This window comes from Nesoenas mayeri (genome assembly GCF_963082525.1).
Source record: "Nesoenas mayeri genome assembly, chromosome: 3".
Lineage (NCBI taxonomy): Eukaryota > Metazoa > Chordata > Aves > Columbiformes > Columbidae > Nesoenas > Nesoenas mayeri.
In genome coordinates, this window is record NC_137544.1 from 103912120 (window position 1) to 103939659 (window position 27540).

General features: G+C 42.3%; 1 protein-coding gene across 1 annotated transcript in view; it reads left to right on the top strand.

The window, feature by feature from the left end:
• ALK (ALK receptor tyrosine kinase) overlaps positions 1–27540 on the top strand; it is a gene marked incomplete at both ends in the record, with an annotated part of 342274 nt that overhangs the window by 302557 nt on the left and 12177 nt on the right. Inside the window, 12 exons of the mRNA XM_080340946.1 lie at positions 6647–6809; positions 11426–11576; positions 14056–14187; positions 15131–15275; positions 16107–16289; positions 17884–17982; positions 18966–19118; positions 20307–20405; positions 22134–22320; positions 24549–24639; positions 25796–25860; positions 26766–26895. Of these exons, the coding sequence (XP_080197072.1) occupies positions 6647–6809; positions 11426–11576; positions 14056–14187; positions 15131–15275; positions 16107–16289; positions 17884–17982; positions 18966–19118; positions 20307–20405; positions 22134–22320; positions 24549–24639; positions 25796–25860; positions 26766–26895 (1598 nt within the window). The remainder of the gene's footprint in view (positions 1–6646; positions 6810–11425; positions 11577–14055; positions 14188–15130; positions 15276–16106; positions 16290–17883; positions 17983–18965; positions 19119–20306; positions 20406–22133; positions 22321–24548; positions 24640–25795; positions 25861–26765; positions 26896–27540) is intronic.

Here is a 27540-nt window from a genome sequence, read left to right on the forward strand (position 1 = left end):
GAATAACAGCTCAATGCCCTCCTCCCAACAAAAGTAGCATCCTGAACAGTAACAGAAAATGTTCAAAGACGGATGGTGAGATCTCAGATTATATAGGCAAGAATTTCGTTCTTGCCGTGTTTACATTCACTTTCTCTATAGGATTGAAAATAGCAAAGGCGCCATACTGAAAATCAACCTGCAACCAGATCCCAACATATCAAGTGGAATTGACATAAATGCTCTCCAGAGTTATTCATACAATTGGAGTAAACAGGACCTAAATTTGGACCTAAATTTTAAAGCCGTCCATTCTTAAGAACAGCAGTTTAAATTGTGCAAAAACTGCTGTAAATCTCAGGAAAGGTTTTGAGATAATTTTGCCACCTCCACCCAACTTGGTCTTTATTCTCCAACACACATTTCTACTAGTCTTCGTAATTGTGAACACACAAATTCCAAAAAGTTAGCAGCATGTCTCGCTTTATGGAAGATTCCTGCTAACTCTTTAACCAAAACATAAAAGGTAAAAGAAATGAGTTTTCTTCATGCTGCTATAATAGTTTCTGGTCCCAGAAGATACCAAGAAACAAGCAATTCTCAATGCTGTTCAAAGTCAGCAATGCCATTGCCCCATTCTATTGACCACAGATTCTTTCCTACAAAGATGCCCTGATAGTGTTCCCTTTGTATGGACACATAAGAAAAAGCTTTGAGTATTTATTTGAAATGATACTTAGGATCAGTCTGGCATACATTTGTCGTCACTGCAGATGCTCCTCTTGTTGGACTCGAAAACATGTCCAAGTCTTCCATTGCTGCCCTCATTCTGAAAATGGAAAGACAGAGGTAGAAATAGTAACTCCATAAATAGTTGAAAAAACAGGGTCTTCTTAGTCTAACCGTACCTGTGTAACTCGTTCTGGTATTGCTGGCAAGACTCACTAATTTCTTTGGTCATCTTATATCCCATTAATGTCATAGTATAGACACCTTTGTACATTTCCAGTTATTTTAGGCAGAAGAAAATGTATCTAGGGGGTGACTCTGTGCAAAACCTCCACTTCAAGGCTCCTCATATTCTTATGCATGGGGTTTTCAGAAAGATCTGTCATCATTATTGCTTGAAGAACAGGTTCAGAGACGGTGATTGTCAGCACAACCTAGTTCTGCCATTTACCATTATCGTTCAAACCCCCATCCTGCCCCAGTAATCTCTGGCAAACTTAATATTGGAAAAGGTAATAATCTCAAATTACTGCTCACAGGACACTGTTAAACAACAGAACCCAAATTAAAAATTGAGAGGTTTTTCCTTCTTTACATCACTGAACATGTTTTTTAGATATGCTTGTAGTATATTTTGCCTGCAGCCTACCAGCACAGACCAACCCTGGACTGATGGGTAATGTATAACTGAGATTGCTTATGCACCAAGTAAAAGGTGTATCCCTCCACACACACCATGATGCTAATGGCAGCCGAATATTGGTGAAGGTTAAGATGGGCAATTTTCTGTAAGCCTCTGATTTCTCATATTGGCCGGATATTGTAAGGGAGCTTGTGAAATTTTTATAAATCGATGAAGCAACTATTCAGCTTGTTCATGTCATCAAGTTTGATTCCATCTGCCTTGGAGGAAGAAGTAAAATGAGCTTCCTGAGGGACAGCTAACAGAATTGTCTCCAGAAGTTTAGTCACCAGAGTTCTTACGTCCCTGAAGCATGAGACCCTGTAGCCCTTATTAATGGAGTTTTTTTACTCTATTGGAAGTAGGAATAACCTCTTGGCCTGAACACAGGTTGTGGCAGCAAATTCCATAAACTGCCTACACATTTTTTAAAGCACTTATGCATTTCACTACAGCATTACTCCAGATTTCAAAATAAGCCAAGTACCATGGTGCTTTATTGGTCATTTTCTCAAATCATAGTAAAATTTTTGTTTGAAATGAGTTGAACCTCAATTCAAACCAGCTTAATTTAACAAATTACATTTAATACATTTAAGCCCTTGAGGTATAGCTAAAATGCCTCTGTCTGTTTTGTGATATGGATTTTATATGTTATACGTGCCAGTGAAATAGCTTTCTATGTTAGAAGTACAAATGTGCTTTAGGCTTTGCTCCACTCATTTCTTTTCATTGTTGCTGGTTGTTATTTGCAGCATTGCCGGCAGCCGTGCTGCCTGCGGCTGCAAGTGGTATCAGAGCTTCACGTGAATTGGAAATTTTAAGTCTTGTGGGGTTTTGTTCTTTTTGTTTTCCAAGAGCAGGACATCAGTCTCTTTTGCTGTGGCTGAAATCCAATGCCTTGGTTGTTGTGCATTTTACATATCTAGTCAGGCTATGTGAAACCTAGAATTTCAGCTGTATAAAAGAAAATAAGCATGAGTGACTGTGTCTTTAAATGTGCCAGTAAATCTAATTTGGAAAGAAAATTTGAGAAGAAGGAATTTTTTATATCTGTTTTAATAGAGCCAAAATGGCATTTCTTGCAAAATGTTGTTGCTGGGACCTTAGCAGTGTGTTGGGGACATTGCCAGTGAGCTTGAGGAGGGCAGGTGTGTGGGTGAATGGGCAGAAGGCCAAGTGTTTCCTCTGCCACGTTTCCTGTGCAAGTGAGGATTCCGTCCAATGAATGGTGTATAAATCATTCACCGAAGTGTAGTACCCTAACTCTGAATCTCAGTGTACTCTTCACTACTTTTCTTTTTCCCCCACCTTAAACAGGAATTTCCAATTTTTAAACCCAGTTAGCATCTTGCAACTGCTCGTGACAGAATATATAGGTACCCTACATTTAACTACCTGTTAGTTGTCATAATGGGAATGCTCAGCTGTTTCTGGAAACCAGGCATCTGTGACTTTTGTGAAGTTGGTTAAATTTCCGAAATCTACTCATTGTTTGAAGGTATTTAGACAGGAGAGTCCTGCTTTTCTTCCCATTGTGTGAGCATGAGGTGGCAGTGCCGCTGTCTTGTCACAGCCTGCAGAAGGAAGGAGAGCTGTGCCTTGCAGTATGCGACAGCCCACACTTGTGTACCAGTGGAAAAAATCGATGCTTCTCACCAAGCTGCTTAAGGAGTTTCAAGTCAGCACTGCTGCTTTAGTCTTTGGAGATCAAAATAAGGCTTCAAATTGAATTACTGTAAACTGCTGTGGCATGCAACAACCTGTAGAAATGCTCTGTCTGAGCTCATGAGAAATGTTGCAGTCATTTCTAGGATCAGGAGAAAATCAATACTTTACAGGGAGCGAATGGGTTTTCTTACTTCAAAAAAGAAGTGGTGTGTTATCTAATATGGGCAGTACTCTGTTCTGTTACTAGTGGTTTAAGATCTTGGGCTCCTGTTAGGTCTGCAGATTGAGGGTTGGCTTTGGGAAATTTTTCAGAGACCAAATGGAGGGAAGTGCGAGGTTTATAGTCTGTATCCAGAATTGTAACTAAGGCCCATCTGTCCTAATTATGTTGAAATGAGGGGTGACTTCTTCCCATGCCATATTCTGTCCCATTTAATTCAGTGACAAAGCTGTTACATGTTGGACAGGCTTTCAGTATTGCATATGAAAGTGGATATCAACAGGAGTAGGACTGTTTGCAAGTCAGTGCAGCCGTGACAAGTGAGGAGACCACGCAACACCTGGCTGTGGGTTTTACCAAAATCCTTGCTGCTTCAAATCAGATGCAGTCTCCCCATAGACTTTCCTTGGGCCAGACGTCCTCCTGCAATGATTTGGGTGAAGGTCACTACCCAACTCTGCTACTTCTCCCATTCCTGCCTGCCATCTAACCAAACAGAGCAAGTAAATGTGTCTGCTAGCACTGACTACAGCAGCTGCAGAACCTGGGAGGCTTTATATATAATCTTCTACATATTGCCTTATCGATTACAACGGGACTGCTTTTGAAATCTGAGGTAGTACCGCCTGTGCTCAGTCATCTCCAGGTTCCTTACATCACACTCCCTGGCATAATGTATCTGTGGTTTTTCATTCCCCAGACCTTCCATACTCTGTTTTAAAAGCCAGATTCTAAGAGCTTAGATGCACTTACATTCACTTATCTGAAATTACAAACACTATTTGCTCTTATCCTGGTACTGCCTCTGCACTGAAAGTGAGCCCCCTCTGTTCTGTCCAAGAGACAGAAAATACAAAAGTTGTTCTGGATGCTTCAGTTCGAAGTCTGGAGGCATAATGTTTGCAGCAGGAGGGCATTTTTCTTCTGTTCCAACAGGGCATTGAGCTTTTAAGGAAACCAAGGGCTATTAAAAAGCATTTTGGAATACAACATAGTTCATTGATGCCCTATCCCTGGAACCCCATGGGAGTCAAGAGCTGCCGGTTTCATGTCCAGCTGTGCTGTGGGTTACATGTGTGATATCTAGAGATACTTTTGCCAGGGCCAGCTAAGCAGATATGTAAGCAATGAGATCTATTTAAAGGGAGTAAATCATAAATGTAAAGCTTAACCACAGCAGTATGCATATGCTGTGGTCTGTGCTAGTTTTTATCACTTCCAGTTTTCCATTTTGATTCTCTTGTGTTTTGAGCTTATTGTCCCCTTGAAGGTCACCTGCTTCTGCCTTTGGGAACATATTTGATGTTTCACCAGAGACATCCAAATGGCTTCTTATTGTTCCAAACGAAGACACTTACCTGCCTGCTTTACTAAACATATGTTTCAGTGCAGGTGGCTTAGCCCACTGGGATACTGCAATGTTAAATCACTGTGATAGCTGACAGAATGAGTTTCTCATCTTCCATTTTGTGTTAGATTTTGCTTTAGTTTGGGGATTTTTTTTGAAGAATTAACATAGGTAACTTCTGGTGGAAGACACTCAATATAAGAGGTAGTGAAGCATTTTGAGACATCGCGTTCTCAGCTGCTTTTCCCCCTCTTACCTGTTTTTCTTGGGGTCTTGGGGGGGACTGCATTGGAGACAGAGGAGGAGGGGGTAGTTCTTCAATTCTTCCATTTGCTGCCTACTAATTTTAAGACTTCATACCACCACCTATTGCAGAAGGATGGAGAGATAAGTAAAATAAGTATGTGAGTATCCATATAAAACAAGTAACAGTAGCAAAGTCTCTAGGGGACCCTTGCAGGGAAGTTTTAAGGAGGGGTGGCATAGATTTTGCAATAAGAAGGAAGAGATTGTTCTCTCAACATTGAAAAGCATTCCTAAAGTACTAATTTTACATTGCTTCTTGGAATAGCCAAGACTATATTGCAAAACTTTTTTTCCCAAAATGCCAGCCCCTTTATTCTTAAAGTCCTGCCAAATTATTTCATCCATTTCATGCATGGCCCTTTTTTATAAGAAGGAATTTAGCTCAACTTCAGAATTAGTCTATGAAAAGGTAACTCAGACCTTGTCCCTGGCTAAACTAGTGTGTTTCCCTCTATATTTGGTGGGTGAACCCCTCCAGTGACAGTAATGATGGAACTGTTGGCTTCTCCTGTCCAGACACATGGAAACCATCATTTCTAGACCTGATCTGCTTAGAAAATATCTCCAGATTCCAAGAAGGAGATCAAGCTTTTGCTCTATCTGACCTACCATTTCTGAAAGAGTGGCAGCTGGGGCAAAAATGCTGCCCTTTGCGAAACCCATAAGGAGAGCTGGCTGACCCAACATCATTTGTAGAAATAACATTCTTTAGATGTATTTCAAGTCTTTTGTCTTCAATGGCAGTAGAATTAACTAACAGAGTTTATTGGATTGTGTATATTAACTCATTAATATAATAAGTATGAATGATGAATCATGTAATGTACATCAAAAATGCTTAGTCCACTTATTTGCCCTATAGATCTTAGTTTTGATTACATATGAAATATTTCCGGATATACTAGCAAATATGTTAGGATGGGTGTTACAAGAGCATTGTGGTCTTGCAACTGCGGTGGCCCTAATAATGAACGTCTAAAGACAAGAATGGCATTTTCATTTCATTTCAATCTATTTGAATTTTTAAAATTAGATTTTTGAGGCACAAATTAGCAAAGTCTTCTTTTATAAATCTATTTGTACAGAACTAGTACTTCCAGTTGATGGAAATGGCTGTAACAGGGATGCGTTTATTTACACCTGCAGATCTGGCCTAGAATGCTTCTTTTACAGGCCTCAGTTAGGTGGTTTGCCTTCTGAAGCTTGACTTGAATCTCTTGTGAGCAAATAATTATTCAAAATAAAATTAGTTTATTGTTATGTTTTAATCACCGAGGTGATGTTGTATTTACAGGGTTTTATGTAATTAACAGCTACTTTCCCATTTTAAATAAATTCAATAATCAAATGCCTGTAGAAGCTGGAAAGGCTAAAATGCACTGATCTTGAGGTTACCAGCATGCACTTTAGCAGCCCAGAGACCAGAGCCTGAAACTGGTGGGTCTGTGTTGCATTTTACTCTGTGAACTTTGCCTTTATGAACCTTAGAAACAGTAAAGCTATGTTCATAGTTGTGATAGCTTTCAGGAGATGAAAAGCTGTCAAATACTGAGATACACAGTGCTATGAGAACTCTGTGTGTATTTGTTCTGCCTAAAACCTAAGGAGCTGGGTTCTTCTTTTGGTGCAACAAGAGAGAGTGAATAAAGCGCTGAACAGCTGCTCGATCTTTGGATGTTCAGATGATGCTTTGTATATGTCCTCATTTCAGATCACTGGTTATTCACAACGTGTGGTGCCAGTGGACCCTATGGCCCCACACAGAGTCAATGCAACGACGCCTACAGGAACTCCAACCTCAGTGTGGTTGTGGGAGCTGAAGGGATTCTCCAAGGCATTCAAATCTGGAGAGTACCAGCAACCAACACATACAGGTAAGGGAACCATCTCTGATTGTCATGATATATCTTTGCATTAGAAACTAATCCAAGCTGCAGATACATGCTAAGCATGTATAAAGTATTATATTCAGAAGTTGGGCCAGACCTACAGGGGTTTTCCTTCTCCCTGATCCTGTGATTGCCCATCCTCCCAGTCTCAGATTTGTTGTCTGAAATATGCAAAATTTTGTTAAAAGAGAGAAAAAAGAGAAACAACCACCTGAGGCAGACAAATCTTTAGCCTGAATGGCTACAGGTTGGGAGACTTCTATAAGTAACTGAAAATTGAGTGTTTTGACCTCCTTAGGCCAAGGGGCAGACATATCCCGTATGCTGCCCGTTGAACTCTGGGCTTAGAATAAGTTTTTCCCACTGTCCACCTGGTATAGGAGGCACAATTGCATGTCAGCATTTCTTATGGGACAGCTTGCATCAAGCTCTGCTCAGCATCTCGACTTTTTTGAATCTAAGCATGTTAAGTAGAGCCTTTAAGCCTGGCACACCACTGTAGAATTGATTTTGGAAACCAGCCGTCTTAATGTTAGGCTCTGTGATACTGAGGGTTCTAATGCTTAAATCCCTCTGTGGAGTTTTTTCGATGGGAGATGATCAGATACGGTTCAATGCACCCTAATCAGATTGTTACCAATCATTTTTCTCTTTTTGCTCTTGCTGGGGAAAAAAAAAAGTACAATCAAAGTTTAGTTCAGTCTATCTTAGTGGTAACATCAAGCCATTACATGCATCAGTTTGTAAGCAAAACTGTCTGAATCAATGACTGTCTAGTGGTGTGTTTTTAGTCACCATTCCTGGTTGAAATCAATGATGGCATTGTAGATTTCAAAGCAGAACATTCCGCTGAAAGCTTTGAACAAATTTCAGTTAAAACTTACTAGCACCTTCCCTTTTTTCTTCTTATTGAAAAAGAGTATTAATATTGAGGCATAGATGTCAGTCTCTAACAGAAGTCTACTGCAAAGCAGTTTTGAGAAACTGGGTAGGCTAGGCTGGGCACAAGTTCTGCCTAAGTGCCTATTACAATGAGAATTGATGGTAATGAAAAAAGCATTAATGATGTTTTACTCAGCTATCAAAAATGAGTTGCCTGAGGTTAATAGAATTTTTCAGAACCAGCATTCAGTAAATATGGTTATAAAGTATAGCCCAGAAGAGAAGAGGCAATAAACTTACAACCTTGTCATTTCTTTAATATCACAGCCCAGCCCAAGAAGAGCCAGAATTCCAGTGTAACTGTGGGCTCATTTTTGCTACACAGTAAAAACCACAGGTCCCGCAGGGAAGACCTGTCTATTTAAGTCCTATAAATGACCTAAAAGGCCTTAGGTTCTGTGTAGCTAATAGATAGCTAATGTCGTAGGTAACCTATATATATGGATGACATTCTCTTCTATACTTCTTAAGGCTGTAGTAGAGAATTCACAGCCTGGGGAAAGGAGGAGGCAGTTGTGGGCTTAAATTAATTTGACGTCTTCCTGATTCTGGGCTGCCGAAGAGGCAGCGGAGTCCCCCAGTGCAGCATAGCCCTAGGAAAATGTTGAGTTGCGATATCAGTTCTGGACTTCCCAGAGTCCGGACCCACGGCCTGTGTCTAGCTCTCCCCTGCAGGCCTGCTGCACCGTGGGTGCTGTCAGCCTGGTAGCCATCTCCAGGATACCAGACCCAGAGATAAAACCCTCCAGCTGGCTGCTGGGCTCTGAAGAAAGCTGTCATTATGCCATAACAGCGCGTTTTACACTGCACAATGTAGAGCAGTGAGTTACATTCCTGATAATTGCATAAGAGGGATATAGATTGTGTGAACACGAGGCAGAATATGCATTGTTAAAATGCAAAGACGGAAAGCTCAGCTTTGCACAACTTTCTGCTCGCACAAGCTAACCTCACCCAGAAACCCCACCATCTCTGGAGCTCTGGGTAATCTGACACATACTGTCGGTGGCTTCATCTGAAGACTGGAGTCCTGTGTACTCCAGTGCTTGATACAGACAAAATCATCTGGTTTCCTCCCATAGGTACTACACAATGTATAACAATAAAGATAGGCAACATAAAATAATATTTTTTTCAGATTTCCTTATAAGCATTCAGGAGGTCTGGTCATCCCATATCTAGGCTTATGATCAAGTATGAGGGAAGTGAACTGTAATAAATTACACGTTACCATCCATTATCCTAATTCTTTATAAAAGCAAGAATCTTTGGTCCATTTGCTGAGTGCCCCATTTGTTATCACTTCCACTGCTCTCTTTTGCCTCGTCCCTTCTTGTAAGGTGGCACAAGAGTACAGCACAGTGGAATGCAAAAAGGTGTCCTTGTAGGTTGGCCAGCCTAAGCACTGCATTTTCTCATATTCTCAAAACTAGCTCAAGTATTTGTCCTGAGTGTCGATCTAGAGGTGGGATTATTTTTGCCAGTGCACAGTGATCCTGATCCTTCCTGAACTGCAGTTTTTCAGCTCCTACAAGTATAGTAGGAAAAGAAAAGGAGGAAGACAGTGGAAGGTATTCTGTGTTCTGGATATATCTGCTCAGGGTGGTCTGAATCTTTCTTCAAGGCCAACATGGTTAAATGGATTCCTCTTGTAAAAGAAAGTTGTGCCTAAGGAAAGGGATCCTGCTAAAACTCGAAGTCAAGATAACCCATCTGTTTAAATAGTGACACACATTTTGAATAGGGAGTGACTCTCATCCCAGTCTACTGGGTTTTATTTGTCTGCAGCCTTTGAATGAGGCAAAAATGGGTTCTCCTGAACTTACTGACATCACTGCTTGTATGTGAAATCTGTTTATACACAGAAAAATATGGCCCCTAACTGCAGTCAATTAGCCCTGCCAGGCTGCCGTGCCTGATATTGCACCTCGTTAGCCATTGCCAAATCAACTCAGTCTTCAGATACATGCAGCATCTGTTCGGTGCAGCCCAGTGCTATGTCCATCACTTTCTCTGCTGGCTCCAGTGCAGCATTACTGAGGAATGATTGCTTTGGATATCGACAGTGGCATGAACATAATCATGTCACATTGTTAGGATCTAATGTACTTTATGAGGCACCCGATGCTCCGTAGTTGCTTCGACATCAGAATTGCTCAATGCTGGCTGCCTCAGAGCAGAACCACGAGGTGAGTTCCTCATGCTAATGGTTCATACAAGTTGGGGGCTGAAAGTGAGCTGCCTGCCCAGCCCGTTCAGGGTGCTCACACACAATGAGCACTGCTGGTTCATTCTGCTTGTAGCCTGTTTGCATGCAGGACTGTGCTGAGCAAAGACCAACCAGGTGCTGGAGGAAAGGGGAGTTGAAGCAGAGCAGCTGTACTGTAATGAGTAGGAAGCCGAGAGTAAGTTTTGTGCTCTCAGCCCTGCAGTCACTGTTCGCATGCTCCAGCTTGAATTTCGCTTTCAGGGAAATAGCTGCAAAGTGACTAATGTCAGTGGAGAACAACCTGCTTACTTAAGTTCTAAACGGGGCTTGCTGTATCACCACTGACTTGCTCAGAAAGTTGAGTATCTCTTTTGTTGCAGCAGAGATGGGTGTTTTATAATGATTTTTATAAAGTGCTTTGAAATCCTTTGATAAAAGGATTGCTTCAAGTATGTAAATTGTTTACATACTTTAAAAGTGAGAGAGAAGAGCTGAGCCATACAGTAGTACAGTCAAATCTTGGAGTACATCAACAACAGTAAGGACCTCTCAGTCATGACTGCCTGAAATAAAAGCCCCAGTGCCTGAACTGGGACTGCAGCAGCAGCCTGTGTGTGCAACCCAGCTGCTCCTGGCTGGAGACAGGGACACGTTCCTGGAGGCTCTGAGTTCAGCCAGGGGCTTTTTGCCTTCTTTCTTCACTGCAGGTGATGGTGTGCCCATCTACTCTTCTAACTCCCTCTGGTCCTGGGAATAGGAGGGCTGTTTCCCATCTGGCCCATGCTACCAGGACCAGTTGTGTTGTCTCCTTTCTCAAATCTCCCCGTCAATCTCGTGCTTATTGTTCTCTTTAGCCATATGTGCTGTACTTATCGCTTCTCTTGGTTCTGTTTTTTCTCTTCCTTGCTGCAAACCTCTCAAGGGTATGCCTTCTGGGAAACAAGATGTGTTTCGTATATTAAAGTTTGAATCTACAGGGGCTTGCTCACTCTATCCTCAGCAAGTGTTTGCCTAAGAATCAATGTGAAAGAAGCTGTTTGTAGCTACCCAAGTTCATAGGTCCATATAGATCAGACAACTTCAGTCTTGAAGTTTGGGTTTAGAATTATTTATAGTGGGGGTGTCAAATTCATTTTCACCGGGGGCCACATCAGCCTCGCGGTTGCCTTCAAAGGGCCAAATGTAATTTTGGGACCGTATAAATGCAGGAGTAGTTACATTTATACAGTCCTAAAATTACATTTGGCCCTTTGAAGGCAACCGCGAGGCTGATGTGGCCCCCGGTGAAAATGAATTTGACACCCCTGCTTTAGAGTGTCAGGTCTTTGGGGCACAGCCCCATGATGGTGTGCAAAACATGCAGTTTCCAGAAGTGGCTCATGATACTTTCTACCTGTCTGGGACAACTCAGATGCTGGACTCTTTTTTTTTTTCTTCTTTTTTCCTGCAGCATCTCAGGCTATGGAGCTGCTGGTGGGAAAGGTGGGAAGAACACCATGGTGCGGTCCCATGGCGTGTCCGTGCTGGGAATTTTTGACCTTCAGAAGGATGATACTTTGTATATCTTGGTAGGACAGCAAGGAGAAGATGCTTGTCCTAGTGTAAGTCATTGCCCTTTCTGTTTTGCCTTAATCCCTTCTTACAAATCTGTGGAGTTTTGTTTGTTTACAGAGAAAACTGTTGTCCTTGAGGAGTTTTGGGTTATGTGGTTCAAGGGTTAGCTACAGTTCTACGGGGCGGGTATGAGTGAGAAAAGACAAAATACCATGTCACTGTGCTCACTTCCTCAACAGTCAGGCCCCACTGATAATACAATACAGTTTCCTGATTGATCTGCGTATCTCAGAGCATCTTCCTGGGGTTTGGGAGGAAAAAGACACCCCTGCCTTCCTTTCCTCTGGAGATCAATCTTCAAGGTTGATTTCACAGGGCTTTGTCCTAGCTCCGCTGTTGAGCCCAGCCCTACCGCTATCATAGTGCTCTGCAGCTCCAGAGATACCCACCTCACACGGCATGTTCAGTTATTATCTGTATGGGAATGGGAGAGACAAAGTAATCGCTGCTGAATCAGACCTGATTTTTCTGTTACGAACCAATCATTGCTGCAAATGCCTTGACAGAAAGTGCAACTTCCACCATTTGCAGGCACAATAATCTATTAATCATTTAGTATTCTTTGGAGGATGAGGGAATAGGAGATTCTTATGGAGGAAACTAAGCATTATCTGATGAAATTTCACCTACAGGTTTGAGCTGGACATTTAAATGCTGTGCATTTCTCACCTGTTAATGGCTGGCATCCAAGAGATGAAAGCTTAGCAGTCTTTTACAGCAGAGAAGAGTTGAATGATGTAGACAAGAAAGAGGGGTTCTCAAGGTTGGGTGCTGAAGTAAATAATGTTAAAACTGGAATTATACATATCTACAAACAAACCATTAATATGAAGCCTCTTTGAAATGAGAAATGCCCTAACTCAAACTTCCATCTAACGTCTATAACTAGGACATTCCAGCTGAGTGTAATATATGGACTCATTAAATTGCAGGCCCCTGTAATCTTAGTGAGAATTTATTGAGTGCTAATGTAATTCTTTCATTGAGGCAAAGAGATTGCATAGACTTGTAGAAGGGACTTTTACTAGATTGGATTGTAATCAGTTATGTCTCTGCCATGAAGGATTTTTTTTTTTTTTTTAATTCAATTGTAATCTAGTGGTTCCTTTGGGTCATTGACTTTGTCATTTTATTAATCATACCCACCTAACTCCAAATCAATTAAGGAGAGGGAAGACTAAGGAAAGGAGGATTGTTTAGTTGCATAGGCAAGTCCACACACACAAAATGGATGCCATTCATTCTCTGGCACAACCTAGGACACATTTTGTGGCCAGCAGAATAATTCGTAACTTGAGGATGCTTTTATCAGGCTCCTTTTCCAAAAGAAAATACAGAAGAAGGAAGTAGAAGGAAGCAGAAGGTCAGTCCTGCTATAACAACTGTTTGTGAATTTTTCCCTTAAAGTGTTGTTGACTTTGTGAGTTCAGCGTACATAAAAAGAGATTATTTCTGAGGTGAAACATATAAAGTAAAACAAGCTAAAAACAAAGCTTGAAGCTTAAAAACACAAGAGTCCTGCTTGTCATGCACAATCAAAGCAACAGTTACCTCTCTTAGATCATAATCCAGAAGTACTTATAAATGATGACTTAATGTTTTGCTTGAAATCAGTTAGTGAATTCAGTGATTTGCCTAATACAAAAGGTTTATTACATTTGGTACTAATTGGTGAAGGGGAAAAAAATGCCAAGTAGGAAATACAGAGGCTTTTTAGTGAGGTATTTCCCATAAGATTAGGTCAACATTGCAGACAAAGGTGGGATTGAAGCTGTCTTGGTAGGTTTTGAACTAGCTAGCACTGGTAATTACAGTAAAACTGCTGCTACAATGTAAGCATCGGATCAACATCAAAACTTGCTTGGAAGCCTAAATAAACAGTGGGTGGCCAATCTATGCTAAGCTCGTTGCTACAGTCCATGCTGTGACAACCTAGGTTGAAGCTGGCTCTGGTACATCTGTATGAGCCACCAATACACCTCATTCTGGGTAGATGCACACTGGCTGCCTGGCCCCAACTCATGGGGTGCTGGAAGACAAGTAAAGAAACTTGGATTCTCTCTATGTTGCTACCATTTGGCTGTTGCTTGACATGGGGCAGGTCATATCATCACCGAGTTACTCCCTCCCCCGAGTTGTGAAATACAGATAGTTAATGCTGGGAAGTATTTGCAGTGAATTCTGCTACATCTATGTTAAAAGCTTATGGAGCTGTTTTACATGGTAATAGATACCAGCACTGAGCTTTCTTGGAAATAATTCAATTAAAATGGCAACAGATTATTCTGATGAAGGTTGAAGCAAAAAGAAAGATTCTTCTAGAAGAGCATTCACTTGCTTCTGCTTATGGAATTTCACTGGAGGACAATTTATTGGTTTGGGAGGGTGAAGTATCCGTGAGGCTTGTGTGTGTACAAGGACATGGCAATTTATTACCAGTATTCAGACCCGGTCTTCTGTTTGCAGACTAACGATGTTATACAGAAAGTCTGTATTGGAGAGAACAATGTGATTGAAGAAGAGATACGTGTGAACAGAAGTGTCAAAGAATGGGCAGGAGGAGGTGGAGGTGGGGGAGGTGCAACCTACATATTTAAGGTATGGAAACATAGTCCCTGTGCACCTTCAGCATGAACACATCCTGCCACTTGCCTCTAGTATCACAGCCTGGAAAGTCTGAGAACCCTTTATACGTCTCTGGGGAAGGGTCCATAAAGTGAGCTCTGGGTATGGTTCATTTCCAGCTGATAGCCGTAGTGAGCTGGGTTGGCCCTTTACGCTTCTCAGCCAGCTACACAGTATGGCCACACTTGCTTCTGTGGCTTGGAGTTTCCTTGGCAAAGATAACAGCTTGAATTGAATTTTTTTCAATGCAAGCTGAGATGCTGACGTGTAATTCTACAGTAAAAGGCAAATTCCACAGGACTTCATTCAAATCTGTCACTGCAGAACATTAGACTTCAGCTACACATTTGGTCTGTATGGTGCAATGACAAGAAAAGTTGAGGATAGCCTGTATGTCTTCTGTTGGCAACCCTATAGCTAGGGTTGATCTTTTCTGTCATGTACTAGCTGAGACAGTACTCGTTCCAACACCGGTTTCAGGCATTAACAATATGTTTGGATCACCCAACTTCTATGTAATTCTACATAACCATGCATGCTCGGACAGTTTCCAGTGTAGCAGTCCTTTACCAGTGGAGACACTATATTGCATTGCATAGAGCAGCACTCCTCAGCTGTCTCATTTGATGGAAGTCATCACATGATAGCATCACAATCTTTCTGAGAGCCGTCAGCACTGTAGGTACAATTCACGGAGCTGCTGATGCCGCTGTTCTCTGTTGCAGAACCTGGTTGGACTAGCGCCATTCATTAATCTTTTGGATGTGGTTGCATAAATAATGCAATGGTAATTTGTAGTGCTGAGCAGTCCTAGATGCCTGATTAGTACAACATTACAGTAACTAGCATGTGGTTGAACTTCCATTTGTGTGTCCGACTCAGTTTGAACGCTGCCTTTATTTCTGAATTTGTTAAGATGGAGAATGGAGAACCTGTCCCCTTGATAATTGCAGCAGGAGGTGGTGGCAGGGCCTACAGGGCCAAAACAGATACATTTCATCCAGAAAGGCTGGAGAATGATTCCTCCATTCCAGGGCTGAATGGAAATTCAGGAGCTGCAGGTAAGGAAAGTTTTATCTTTGTAAGAAAACCTTTGTGAATATGTGATACTCCCAGATTCCTCCTCACAAGGAGGTGAGGTGAAACTCACGAAAACACAGTTCAGTGGGAGCAAGGGTGTTTAAACAGATGGCCTAAATACAGGTATCGAAGATGATATAGCCATAACAATGGCAATATTCTCCCAAAATAATGCAGTACTTCTCATAAGAAAAGTTGTTTGATTTTTTGGTGTGGGAGTTTGCAGTGCCAACTTAGCCATCCTCCTCCCTGCACCATTTCACACTGTGTAGACATACAGTTTCCCTGGCTTATGCAGAAAGAGCATAATTGCACCCTGGTTAGAAGTCTCTGTGAAGAGACCTTGGACTGATCATCCAGCAGAGATGAAAGTGCATCACTGGTGAGTATGTTGTATTTAGAGCAGGGCTGGGACCTGTTTTCACATCCTTTTCACTAAATACGCTTTTTTTCTCCACTTCAGAACTGGCATAGGGGTTTTTCAGAAGTGTTTTTTGCAAAGAGAAGGAGAAAGCTCTGATAGCCAGAAACAAGTGATTGGGGCGTAGGCCAGAATATCTTTTTACATTTTCCATAGAAAATACTTGTCCCGTGTGGTAGGTGAAAAGAGGTGCAGATAATTGATGTGGTCAAAAGCCCTACAAAAAGGTCACTGTAGCACTGCGTAGCAAGCACATCCCCTCTTCTAACCAAGGCATGAGACTCACTTTCAGCTGAGGTGCTTTTGAAGGAGGGCTTGTTTTGCAGCTCCCTGCAGTGTTTTTTACACAAAATAATCCCTACCTGTGCCTTTTCTCTTCTCTTAACTGCAGGTGGTGGAGGTGGCTGGAATGATAACACTTCCTTCCTGTGGTCAGGAAAATCCTTGCTGGAAGGTGCTACTGGAGGAAGATCCTGCCCCCAGGCCATGAAGAAGTGGGGGTGGGAGACAAGAGGGGGTTTCGGAGGGGGTGGAGGGGGGTGCTCCTCAGGTGGAGGAGGCGGAGGATATATAGGTAAAGTGGCTTCATGTTCAAGGTGTCCCTTCCCCTCCTTTAGTGCTAATGATCAGCAAAACACTGATAGCTAATTCTCCTGTAGCTAGTGTATTTGACTGTTATGTACTAGTATGTCTGTGTTGCCTTTTTAGCATTACATGAACGTATGGCGTTTAGTCTTTGAGCAAATAGCCAGATATCAGTCCTTCAGCTGTAATCCTGGCTTTGCACTCTGCAAAATGTGCCATCAAGATCCTGCTGCGATTCTTGAGCCTTCCATGGGCGGGTTACAGTGCTGAAGAAGGAGGAGCCACAGGCGATGTGCTCCCATTGCCAACACCTGTGGTTGGAGGACTTTGGTCCTGGAGACCGGCAGCCAGGCCTTATGCCAGGGGAAGGACATGGCTGCTTCTACCCTGCCCTGCTGTGGTCCTGTGCAGGTGGCCTCTGGGGACAGGTTCAGGCTGCCAGCCAGGACCCCTCTTAATAACGATGGTAGTGTTGACTTCAGTCAACAAGGAGCTAATTTCATGTGCTGTGGGTCTCAGGACAGCTGTCAGATGGCATTATGTTGATTATAACTGGTGTGGGCCAGATTCAAGATCTCTACTAACTTGTAATCTCCTGGGCCACATAGTTTCTTCAGCCATCTGCACTGTGGTGGACATTTTAACCCCTGGATCCCCACAGCTTAAATCAAGTGTATGATATACTAGAAATCCTGAGAGGAAGTAATGTGTTTAAACCAGGGGTGTCAAACTCATTTTCACTGGGGGCCACATCAGTCTCGTGGTTGCCTTCAAAGGACCAAATGTAATTTTAGGACTGTATAAATGTAGGAGTAGTTACATTTAAATTATTAAGTGCATGTTCTGTACCAATGTTACTGTGTAATGCTGCTTTTTCCAACAGAATGCCTCACATGACATAAATGTAATGTCACTGAAGATGGTTAAAAGGGAAAAGCCATTTCTGGGTGGAGTGGGGGAATCTTTGCATGCTTGTACTACATAATACATGGCCCCTACTGTGCTTCTAATATGTTCTATGTATTGCCCATACTTTGTTTCTAATGTGTTCTATATGCCCAAGCACAAGTGAGTAACTCATAAATTCCTTCAGTCCCCACTCCTGGTGGACCACCCTCCTTTCAGGGTGCAAAGAAGAGGAAGGATATCGGGTTATTCATTGCTGACACAGTATATACCTTGATCAGCAAGGGTACTGAACTTAGCACTTGAGCAGTGGTCTTTTACCATCTCTTGGCCACATTAATTTTAAGGAAATCTTCTGTGTTTTCACAGCATTCAAATGTTTAAAGGTGAAGTTTCTGGTTTAGGTGTGCCTTAGTTTGCAACAGCCTGCCTAAAACAGAGCTAAGAAATCGATTGTCACAAGATGCTCCGATCAAATTGAAGTTCTGGAGATGAAAGACCAGTGGTTCATGCCACAACTCACTAAGTGTTCCCTATATGTAAAATACTTTGATTTATTCTCTTTTCTCATTTGGATGCCTCCCTAAATATACTGAAGTTGTGCATGTTGCAGTGCTTATCTGTATTTTAGTGCTAATGAGCCTCAGTCTGTTAAGGTAACTTCTGGTTTGATGTAGGTGGCAATGCTGCAGTGGACAATGACCCAGAGATGGATGGGGAGGATGGTGTGTCCTTTATTAATCCAATTGGTACTTTATACACTCCAGCGCTTAAAGGTATTAATGTTGGTCAGAAGTCTTCTAGTGGGTTTCTTTCATGTTAAGAATAGTTTGCATTGTAGGACAATTTAAAAGCCTTTGGGTACAGCTTAGTGTCATCGTGAACATAAGGAGAAAGAAAGATATAGCATAACAAAGTCCAATGGAAAATAAACAGAAGTAGTAGGAAGACAGCAGGTGGAGGAAATGTCATGGATGTTAGAAAACACTTCCCAATAAGATAGCCTACCAGACTATAGAATAATTTTGTCCAAAGAAAGTAGTAGCAGAACCTCATAGTTCAGATAATTTAGGAAATAATCAGATAAAGTACCTGAATATTCAGTAACAAACATGTTCCTTAGAGCATCCTTCAGCAAAGTATCCAGGCTGGACCAGGCAGTTTCTAGAGAAAACAGTGCAGTGCTGCCCAGCAGAGTGTGGGAGTGATAAATACTGCCACTCCAGCCTGTGTTTGCTCAGAAGTCAGCATCTTCAATACATTTGCGATGTGTTCAGAAAATACAAAAATATCTCTTTGTTCAGGAACAAAAAAGTTTGCTTCAGAACAGCCAAAAGTATTTTCAAATACCGATGAACTCTGGCCTGACAAATTCAGCCGGAAGGTTTTGAAAACATTGCAGTGTTTGATCTCAGAGGGAGGAAAGGCCAGGATGAGAAGGGTGAGCCTCAGGGACTGCTGAAAGGGCACGTTTCTATTAGGCTGGGCAGCAGACTCCTTCCTAACCTGGTAGGACCACCTGCTGCAAGAGAGCCGGTGCACCTCAGCTGCAGTGGGGCTTATTTAGCTGAATGTTATTTTCTACATGAGAAAGTACAGGAGCCGTGGAAGGTGGGGAGAAATCAGTTTCTTAAACGGGTCTCACCCTGCCACATCCAGCAATTGTGTCTACCGTGTCCCCTCTTTCTGCCAGAGCCCAAGGGAACAATATGAATGATCTTTACAGTAGTTAACTCAGCTTCTTTCATCCACTCCCTAGTGACAGAGGGGCACGGAGAGGTGGATATTAGGCTGCATCTTAACTGCAGTCACTGTGAGATGGACGAGTGCCGTGTTGATCTTGAGACTCAAAAAGTCATTTGCTTTTGTGAACCAGGCACAGAGTTGGCTGAGGATGGTGTGTCTTGCATAGGTAAGTAGATGTATGAGGTAGGCTGGTAGCATGTGAAACAGAAAATGCATGGTAAAAATCTGTGTTCTGAACTGTAAGACATCCTGAAAGTGTTCTCTGGTCTCTTTCTCAAAACTGGCTTCTGTTGAATGTTACCTTCTTTCCTGATGGTATATGCTGCAGAGTTACTTTGCTAGGCTATGGACACATCGGTGCTGAGGCACTGGTTTGCTTTACAGCAGTATGTTTGGCATACTGGGCAGCACTGAGGAGAGTCAAATTTTGCATCTGGTTGTGCTGATGCTCACATTCTGCTCTGAAATCATGAAAGTTTGCACACTGAAGGAGCTGTCCAGCTAAACTTAACTTCCAGGTCTGTCCTCTTAGAAGTGAAAAAATGGACAATATACTTCCTGTGGGTTTGGACATATAAGGTGCATGTGCAGAATTAATAAGAAATTCTGAGTGAGTGATCTCTGAGGAAAAAAAAAGACAGTGCCCGTACTTGCCTTACTTAAAAAGCAAGTGCTCAGAGCTCCATTACTTGGTTTCCTTCATATTCTTGCCCAGCAGTTAGAGCAAGTGGACTCCAGGATCACTCAGCATCCTGCTCTCAGCTTTGTCACTGGCATGGGAAAATTGTTCTATATTTCTACCATTCCCATCTGTAAAATGAGTAAAAAGCATGGTCATTTTGACAAGGTGAAGTAAACCTTAATAGATGCCTTGTGTGGTCCCAAGTGAGCATGCAGCTGTGGGATACTTAGTACTGCACTTACTGTTATCAGGTTTTTCTGCCTGGATTAGGTGCATTTAGGAGATGATATATTGCAGTCCTCCTTCTGCTTTTGCTGTGGTTGGGCACTGGTAGCAGCACTTTAGTGCCCTGGCAATGTAATGTTCTTTCCACCTCCCTAACCTCCTGCCCCTGGTTTTTATGGCCTTGTTTTCATACCCAGAGAGTGCACATGTTAATTCGTTGATAGCAAACCATCTGTTTTAATGGCTTGATATTAACTGAGGGAAGTGAAACAATGAGCTATTAGAGGTCATAGATCCTGAGAACTGCTCATGCCAGAGGTTGCTCCTGCACTACAGCAGCAGCAGCAGAGTCAATAGAAGGAAGAGAAGAAAAATCTATCTGAAAAAAAAGTGGCTGCTGAAAGATCATTTCAAACATAATTCCTTTTTCTCCTGCCTCTGTTACAGCTGAGCCAGTGGTTCACCTCCCTCTCTCCTTGGTCTTGTCTGTAGTGACTTCAGCATTGGTGGCTGCTTTAATTTTGGCTTTTTCAGGAATCATGATAGGTGAGTGTTTCTCTGCAAAAGATATTGTCATATGAGAGCTGGATCCGAGCCAGGGATAATTGGGCACTGGCAGGCAAAAGGATTCAGATTTTTAGCAACTGCTGTATTTAATGACACCTTGGCACACACACGCCTTAACTTCAGGTTTCAGTAGTTGTTTCTAACCGCGATAGCCAATTTGAGGAGGTTTCAGTTACTGACTGCATCTTGTAAGAGACATTACTGCTAGTGTTGTGATGTGAAGCTGCCAGAACACAACTGCCCCTGTTTTTGTGAGAACTGTTGGTGCATTATGCCTAAAAGCAAGCTTATATTTGTGTCCCTATGTACAGATTTGCCTCTTAATGTGTGACATTTAAGTTTGAAATTCTCACATAGGTTCCCCTATTACAAACTACCGCTTAGTAGGATGTGAGAATTTTTGGCTTCTTTATTTGAAATCTTAAAAGGTATTTTTCACCCTTTCATTTTCTTATTTTAAAGTTGCTCACTTGCATTCAATTAAAAGCAGAATAGATCTGAATCAACGAAAAGCAACCAGGGATTCAAACCACAGCTTTGCCACTTTTCTTTGTCCACACTCTCTGGGAGAGCAGAGGGATGCAGCCAGACCAGCAAATGGCAACTATTAAATTAGATTTGTGCAGCTGTTTCAGTTTTAAGAGTTTCAAGAGTTATCAGTTGCGCACACATGGTCCTACATGTATGACATCTGGCCTGGCAGTACTCCTTTAAAATTACTAATTACTTCTCAGGGAGTGGAAGAGTAATCCTCTTTCCATCCAACTAACCTGTCATTGCCATCTCAGTATAGAGCAGCAATTTAAAAAATCAAAGCAAAAGCAATGAGGAGGAAAACGGAGGGCAGGTTTGTGGGTAAGTCATTACATCCGTCTGCCTTTGCCAGTGCATGTTTACCCCTTAAATTCTTCCCCTGAGCAACATCTGCTAGAGAAGATGCGATAGCTATTACCGTCACAGTATTTGGGCTCAATCCAGCTCCCACAGAAATCAATAGTAAGGGTAATAGTGATTTAACCTGCTCACAACTGGCACCTTGCTTTGAAAATAAATACTCCAATATCAGTTACTATTTCAAGTAATATCCACAGGATGTCTTCCTTCAAGGTGTGATTTCTAATGACATTTCAGAAGTATCAGTGAGGTGATTCAAGAAACATAACACTACCATAAATTGATTTCAAATTTAGTCCAACTTTGTTGTTTAGAAACAGGAAGTTTTCTTAAATGAGCTCGTTTAGTGTACAATGTGTTATTCTTGAGGTAACAGTTTAATCTGTTCATTTCTAACAATATGATGCAATAAATCATTTCAGATTTTAGTCACCTCTGTGTGATTTAGGAAAGTTGGTTATACCCCAGCTCACTCAAGTTCAGGTCTAGACTTGTACTTGGAAGGTCCAGTTAAGCTACGCAGAACAAAACAAAAACCTCAGAACTGTGAAATCAGAGACCTCTGTAACTGAAATTCATTTTACTTCTTCATGAGCAAGCCTGTTTCTTCATAAGATGTGTAAATCAAAGGTTCCTGGATAACCTGAGATTCCATTTTCTATCTGTAATTATTTGATGTACAGAAATATGACAGTGTTACTGTCTGGTTTGATTCACTGAAAGCTGGCCACACAGCAAATGCCAGTGACACATGCTGCTGACCTGTTCCAAAGTCGCTCTGTGTCTCCGGTTTACTGTGTTCTCCATATTTAGTATATCGTCGGAAGCACCAGGAGCTACAAGCCATGCAGATGGAGTTACAGAGCCCGGAATATAAGCTGAGCAAGCTGCGTACCTCCACTATCATGACAGACTACAATCCCAACTACTGCTTTGCAGGAAAGACCACATCCATTAGTGACCTCAAAGAGGTGCCTCGAAAAAACATCTCCCTCATTCGGTAAATTCACCTTTGCCTTCCCCATGTTTCACACCATACACTCACATATGCTGTCTCTCTTACATGGGTGTGAACTCATGTCTTTGTGCAGGCACATACAAATTCCCATGCACTTCTAGACTCGTGCTCCTTTTTGTGAGAAAAACGTAAATCTGCAGTAGTTAGGCTTGTGAGGAGAGAACTAGACTTTGGCAGTCTTCTTAACAATTTACAGGTACAGTGTTAATCTTCTGGGATTATGAGAGGAATTGAAGAGTCATCACCAGTAATTCGGACACACCTTCTACAGACTGTGCAAGGAACGGCCCATTTCCAGTTTTAACTGATGAAATGCTGGGAAGGCTGAGGCTTGTAGGAGGCTTTTTAAAAGTCTTTGATGTCATCTTTGGTAAAGACAATGACATCCTTAAGTACAATAGCAGGAAAAGCATTGGTTTGAGACTGCAAGACAGTATTAAAAGGACAGGAATGTAATGCCAGCAGGAAAGTCATGTCTAGATCAGAACTTCTGGAAAGTTTGAAACAGTCTCTTAAGAAGAAAACATGAAAATTCAGAATTCTTTCCCACCTTGCTCTCCTCCAGGGTACAGTGCATGCCATTTGTGAATGTGACATTACCCTGGTACTGTGCAGTTTTACTCAAAAAGACAAGAAATGGAAGCATGAGAGCTTGGAAGACTAGGGAGCTTACAGTGCTAAAAAAGATGATGCTCAGAGCAGTTTGTGCAGTCAGCAGTGTTTTTCTGTCTCTTACCTCATTTCCCCTTACCTGCACATCTTGCTGGTCTACATCTGGAAGTTTCCAGGGTACTGTGTGCTGCTGCTGCCTTTGTCACTTGGGCTCTGAAAGGATTTTTGAAGTGTGGCAAGCTGCAGAGAGCACAGACTACAGCCAGGAATTGATAAGTGCGGAGGAAGGTGGGCATTTTGGGAGATGGGTTAGTCATAACTAACTGAGCTGTAGAGATCTGGTTTATACCCTCAGTTTGTAACAAGTTGGTCAGGCATAGCCAAGAACAGTGTCTCAAGCTGATACCTACAAAATAGTATTAAAAGAAGCACTTGAGTCACAGGCAACACAAGTCCTCACTGCGTTTTCGCTGCCTAGACTGGACGTTATCCTGGCAAAACGACAGACAGAGCTTATGCAACAGCAGAGCAGGTTGGCCTTAGCAGCGCCTGATTGAACTGCCAGCAGGGCAACAGCCCATGCAAAACCTGTCCACTGATACACCAGAGAACAGAATCAGTGCAGCTCTCAGGCCAGACCCAGCTCTACCAGGAAAGTCCATGTTGTAGAAGAGAGCCTTTTGCCCAGATCAAGATGCAGGCATGCATCTTAGAGGCTCAAACCACAACTGCCCGATGTGCAGCCCATGCAGGGTTAAGAAGGACTAAGGGTCTGGAATGCAGCCTCATTCTCTGCCAGAGTTCGCTGTGTTGTTACAATATTCCACCTGTGTGGTATAGCTGTTGTTGTAGCAGTTAACTTAAGGTTAAGCAAGTGAACACTGAATAGACAGGTATGCAATATCTGTATCACAAGAATACAGGATAGGATCTGTTGTGTAATTTTTTCTTGTACCCTTATTCAAAATAAAACTGTAAATTTCATAATATGATCAGTCCCAGAAGCAAATCTCAGCATGAATTTCCAGAGCTGAGTGCTTTATAAAGCACTATCATCACCATTTACTGGCTTAGGTGCTTACCCAGAATCACAAAATAAATCAGGAAAAGATACTTGGTTAAGAATTCAGGTCCTTTGAGAACCATTGTGCTTCCTAGTTTCTTGTTCAATGTTTTCTTTAATGATGATGCATAAACATCATGGGAACTCTTAATTTGCTTAGGGTATGGGAACACCAAGGCTTATGACCTACCTTTATTGACCTGTTATGGAGCACCCACCACTAAAGCACTGACACCAAAGCCATAGAAGAGTGCTATCCATTACACACTGCGCTGCCAGCAGCTTGATTGTACCGAGGACTGTTCACTTTGGGAGATTGTTTTCCCTACCAATTAAATACATTATAGGTGAAGGAAAGAACACATCAAGCTCTGGTCCCCTGTGTAGTGTGAGGAGTGATATCCTCAGTGTCAATATCCACTTCTCCCTGTTTCACTGCAATGAAAATTGTGAGCCCATTCTGTGAGCTGTGACCACAGTGTTATAATGTGTGTTCTCTGTAGTAAAACCTTCTTGTCTTCTCTGGTCTGTCCAGGGGTTTGGGCCACGGAGCCTTTGGTGAGGTATATGAAGGTCAGGTGGCAGGGATCCCCAGCGACCCCACTCCCTTGCAGGTGGCTGTGAAAGTAAGTGACAGTGTATGAGTTATCATGATGGTTTCATGCATCTCTCACCCAAGAGTCCCAATGCATTATAAAAATGAAGATGAATTAAGTGTTACTGAAGGATGTGGCTGGAAAGGTTGCTGCTCTACTGCAAGACTTCAGTCCATCATAGTGATGGTACAACTTGTAGCATATGGGCTTGTGAGTCTATTAAAAGGGGTCTGTAAGTAGTAAATAGGCAAAGATTTCCCATACAGCTGCACTAGACAGCAGGTACAAGAAATAAATCCATCCTCTGTCCCTCCTCCACATGCTACACCTGGTTTTGTAACCTGTCCAAAGCCTTCGAGTCAGAGGCCAAAAGTCTTCACAGGGCCAAGAGGAGCTGGCACATACATCGAAGACCAGGCAGGTAGGAGATGTCTGGTTTTCCAGAGATCTCACCACTCCACTACAAGGTGGATATGTACTGGATGTGAAACTAAATCCTACAAGATCCTGGTAGGGTTCTCCAGGCCTTCAGCAGCCCAGCTAGCTTGTTTTTACCTAGAGGTTACATAGCAGCACAGTCGTACTGCTGGTTATAGTTCATAGTCTTGCTGGGAGGTAGCAGGATTGAACTGTCTGAGAGCGCAGGAACTGTGGTTCTCATTCCTCATCCAGCAGAGTCCCATATATTGAGCACCATTCCCTGTATGCTCTGAGCTATTTCCTTTGTTGGGAGGAAGATGACAGTGGCATTAATGGGCCATGTGTTCTCATCTGTATCCCTCAACAGGCTTCACAATCTACTTTAGTAATGGTGTAGCTATTACCTTAGAATGTGGTTTATTTTAGTGAAACAATCATAGAAGCAAAGAGCAGTTTGGGTTGAAGGGATCTCCAAAGCCCTGCAATGAGCAGGGACATCTTCAACCAGATCAGGTTGCTCAGAGCCCCGTCCAGCCTGGCCTTGAATGTCTCCAGGGATGGGGCATCTACCACCTCTCTGGGCAACCTGGGCCAGTGCTTCACCACCCTGATTGTAAACATTTATTTTGACATGAAGGATTGCTGCAGACAATGCAGCAATCACAAGGATGACTGCAGACAATGTTGGTGCTTTTGATTGTGTCAGGTGTTCTATATCTATAAGTTTAAATATATTCTCCTTGTCAACCTGTTCTTTCTTTTCCAGACATTGCCAGAAGTGTGTTCAGAGCAAGATGAGCTGGATTTCCTCATGGAAGCTCTCATTATTAGGTGTGTGTGAATAAGATCAAGCACTTGTGTAGGCTTGCAAAGCCCAGCAATGTAAGGAAAATGATGCTTTGAGAGATTATATCCGTGAAGCACATCTATACAGTAATTTTAGCCCATTGCTGTCAGTATTTTACGAAAAGGACAGGCATTACCATCCTTTTGTATTCTTCTTACAAATGAAGACACCAAGGCAACCAAATTATTAAGGGCTGAATTTTCAAGAGACTCCACAGTGGATTTCATTATCCAGATTGAAAATCTTTAGGCCCAGTTTTCAGAATTAATAATAGGGTCCCTTGATTTCTCTTAGAGATCAGAACATGAGATAAAAAGAAACCTTAGGAGTTTTGGTTTGACCACTCAAAACTCACACATAGCATTGACCTAATGCTTCTGTCATATCACATCTCAGTGGCTGAGTCCTAGAATTCACAGAAATAGTTTCCCATTATACTGAGGTCTGGAGAAAAATGGAAATACTAGTCTAGACCTTGAGGAATACCCCCTACATAAGCAGATTCTTGTGTCAGCATATTATTTCGGACAACTCTGCCCTGGCTCAGCTTCTGCCCCTTGGACAGTGAAATTAGGAGGAGACTTTTATTTTAGCAGACATTCTTTGCTTCTTGTGACCCCTGAGTCTTGCTGTAGCCCAAAAAGGATGCAGAATACAGGAGGTGGAAAAGCAGCCAAAAGCTGTTGCTTCCCCACCTTGATTTCTGCACTACGCAGATGGACAGAGAGTGCAGGGGTAGCACTTTGGCTTGATCCAGCTACCCTGCCTATGAGATTTGTTACTTATTCTGAAAAAAAAAAAATCCCCTCAGCAACACATTTTTATTCTTTTCTGTGGTTGTGTTTTTGGATCAAAGCTGCTCCATAATTGAGTCTCCCTGTCTCCACAGCAAGTTCAACCACCAGAATATTGTGCGCTGTATCGGGGTGAGCTTGCAGGCACTTCCCCGTTTCATCCTGCTGGAGCTCATGGCTGGAGGTGACCTGAAATCGTTCCTGAGAGAGACGCGGCCTAGACCGGTAAGAAAAGCGAAAATTGAATTTTATTTAGTAAGCTACTGCCACAAGGCAAGTATGTAACTATAAAACAGCTGATCATGCAGCTGCTGTTTCCCAGCATTTTAGAGGGTCGGAAAATTTCTGTTGCTAGAAGACGACTCTGTTGGCAGAATGCAGATGTGTAGGGAAAAATGCTGCTGGGGTTATGCAGAGGTGCCTCATCCCTGGACTTTGCTAGATAGCATTACAGATACTAGCTAAAGAAAGAACACAATTAAAATTAAAAAAAAACCAAACTTCTGCTCTTACCTTCCTTATACCCTCTGGGGGAGGATTGAGGGGAAGCATTAAGCTAGTGATGATAAATCCATTATTTAAATTACTGATCAGGTGCATTTCTGTGGCTAACTGTCAGTACCAAGTTTGACATGGGCAAGAAGAGAACCAGGCCTGGAGCTGTTGACTTAGTAGAAAATATCTTTAGTCCAGAGTTTTAAAGATTTTCCCACTGAAATCAGCATCAGTAGGAGACGAGTCAGTTAGAAATGTATGAGAAATAAATTATAACTTGAAAAGAGGAATCAGTAGTTCAGAAGAATAAAGTTTGCTCTGAGCCCCTGGATCAGGGAAGCACCCAGCTATTGTTGAAGTTTGGTACCATGGCCC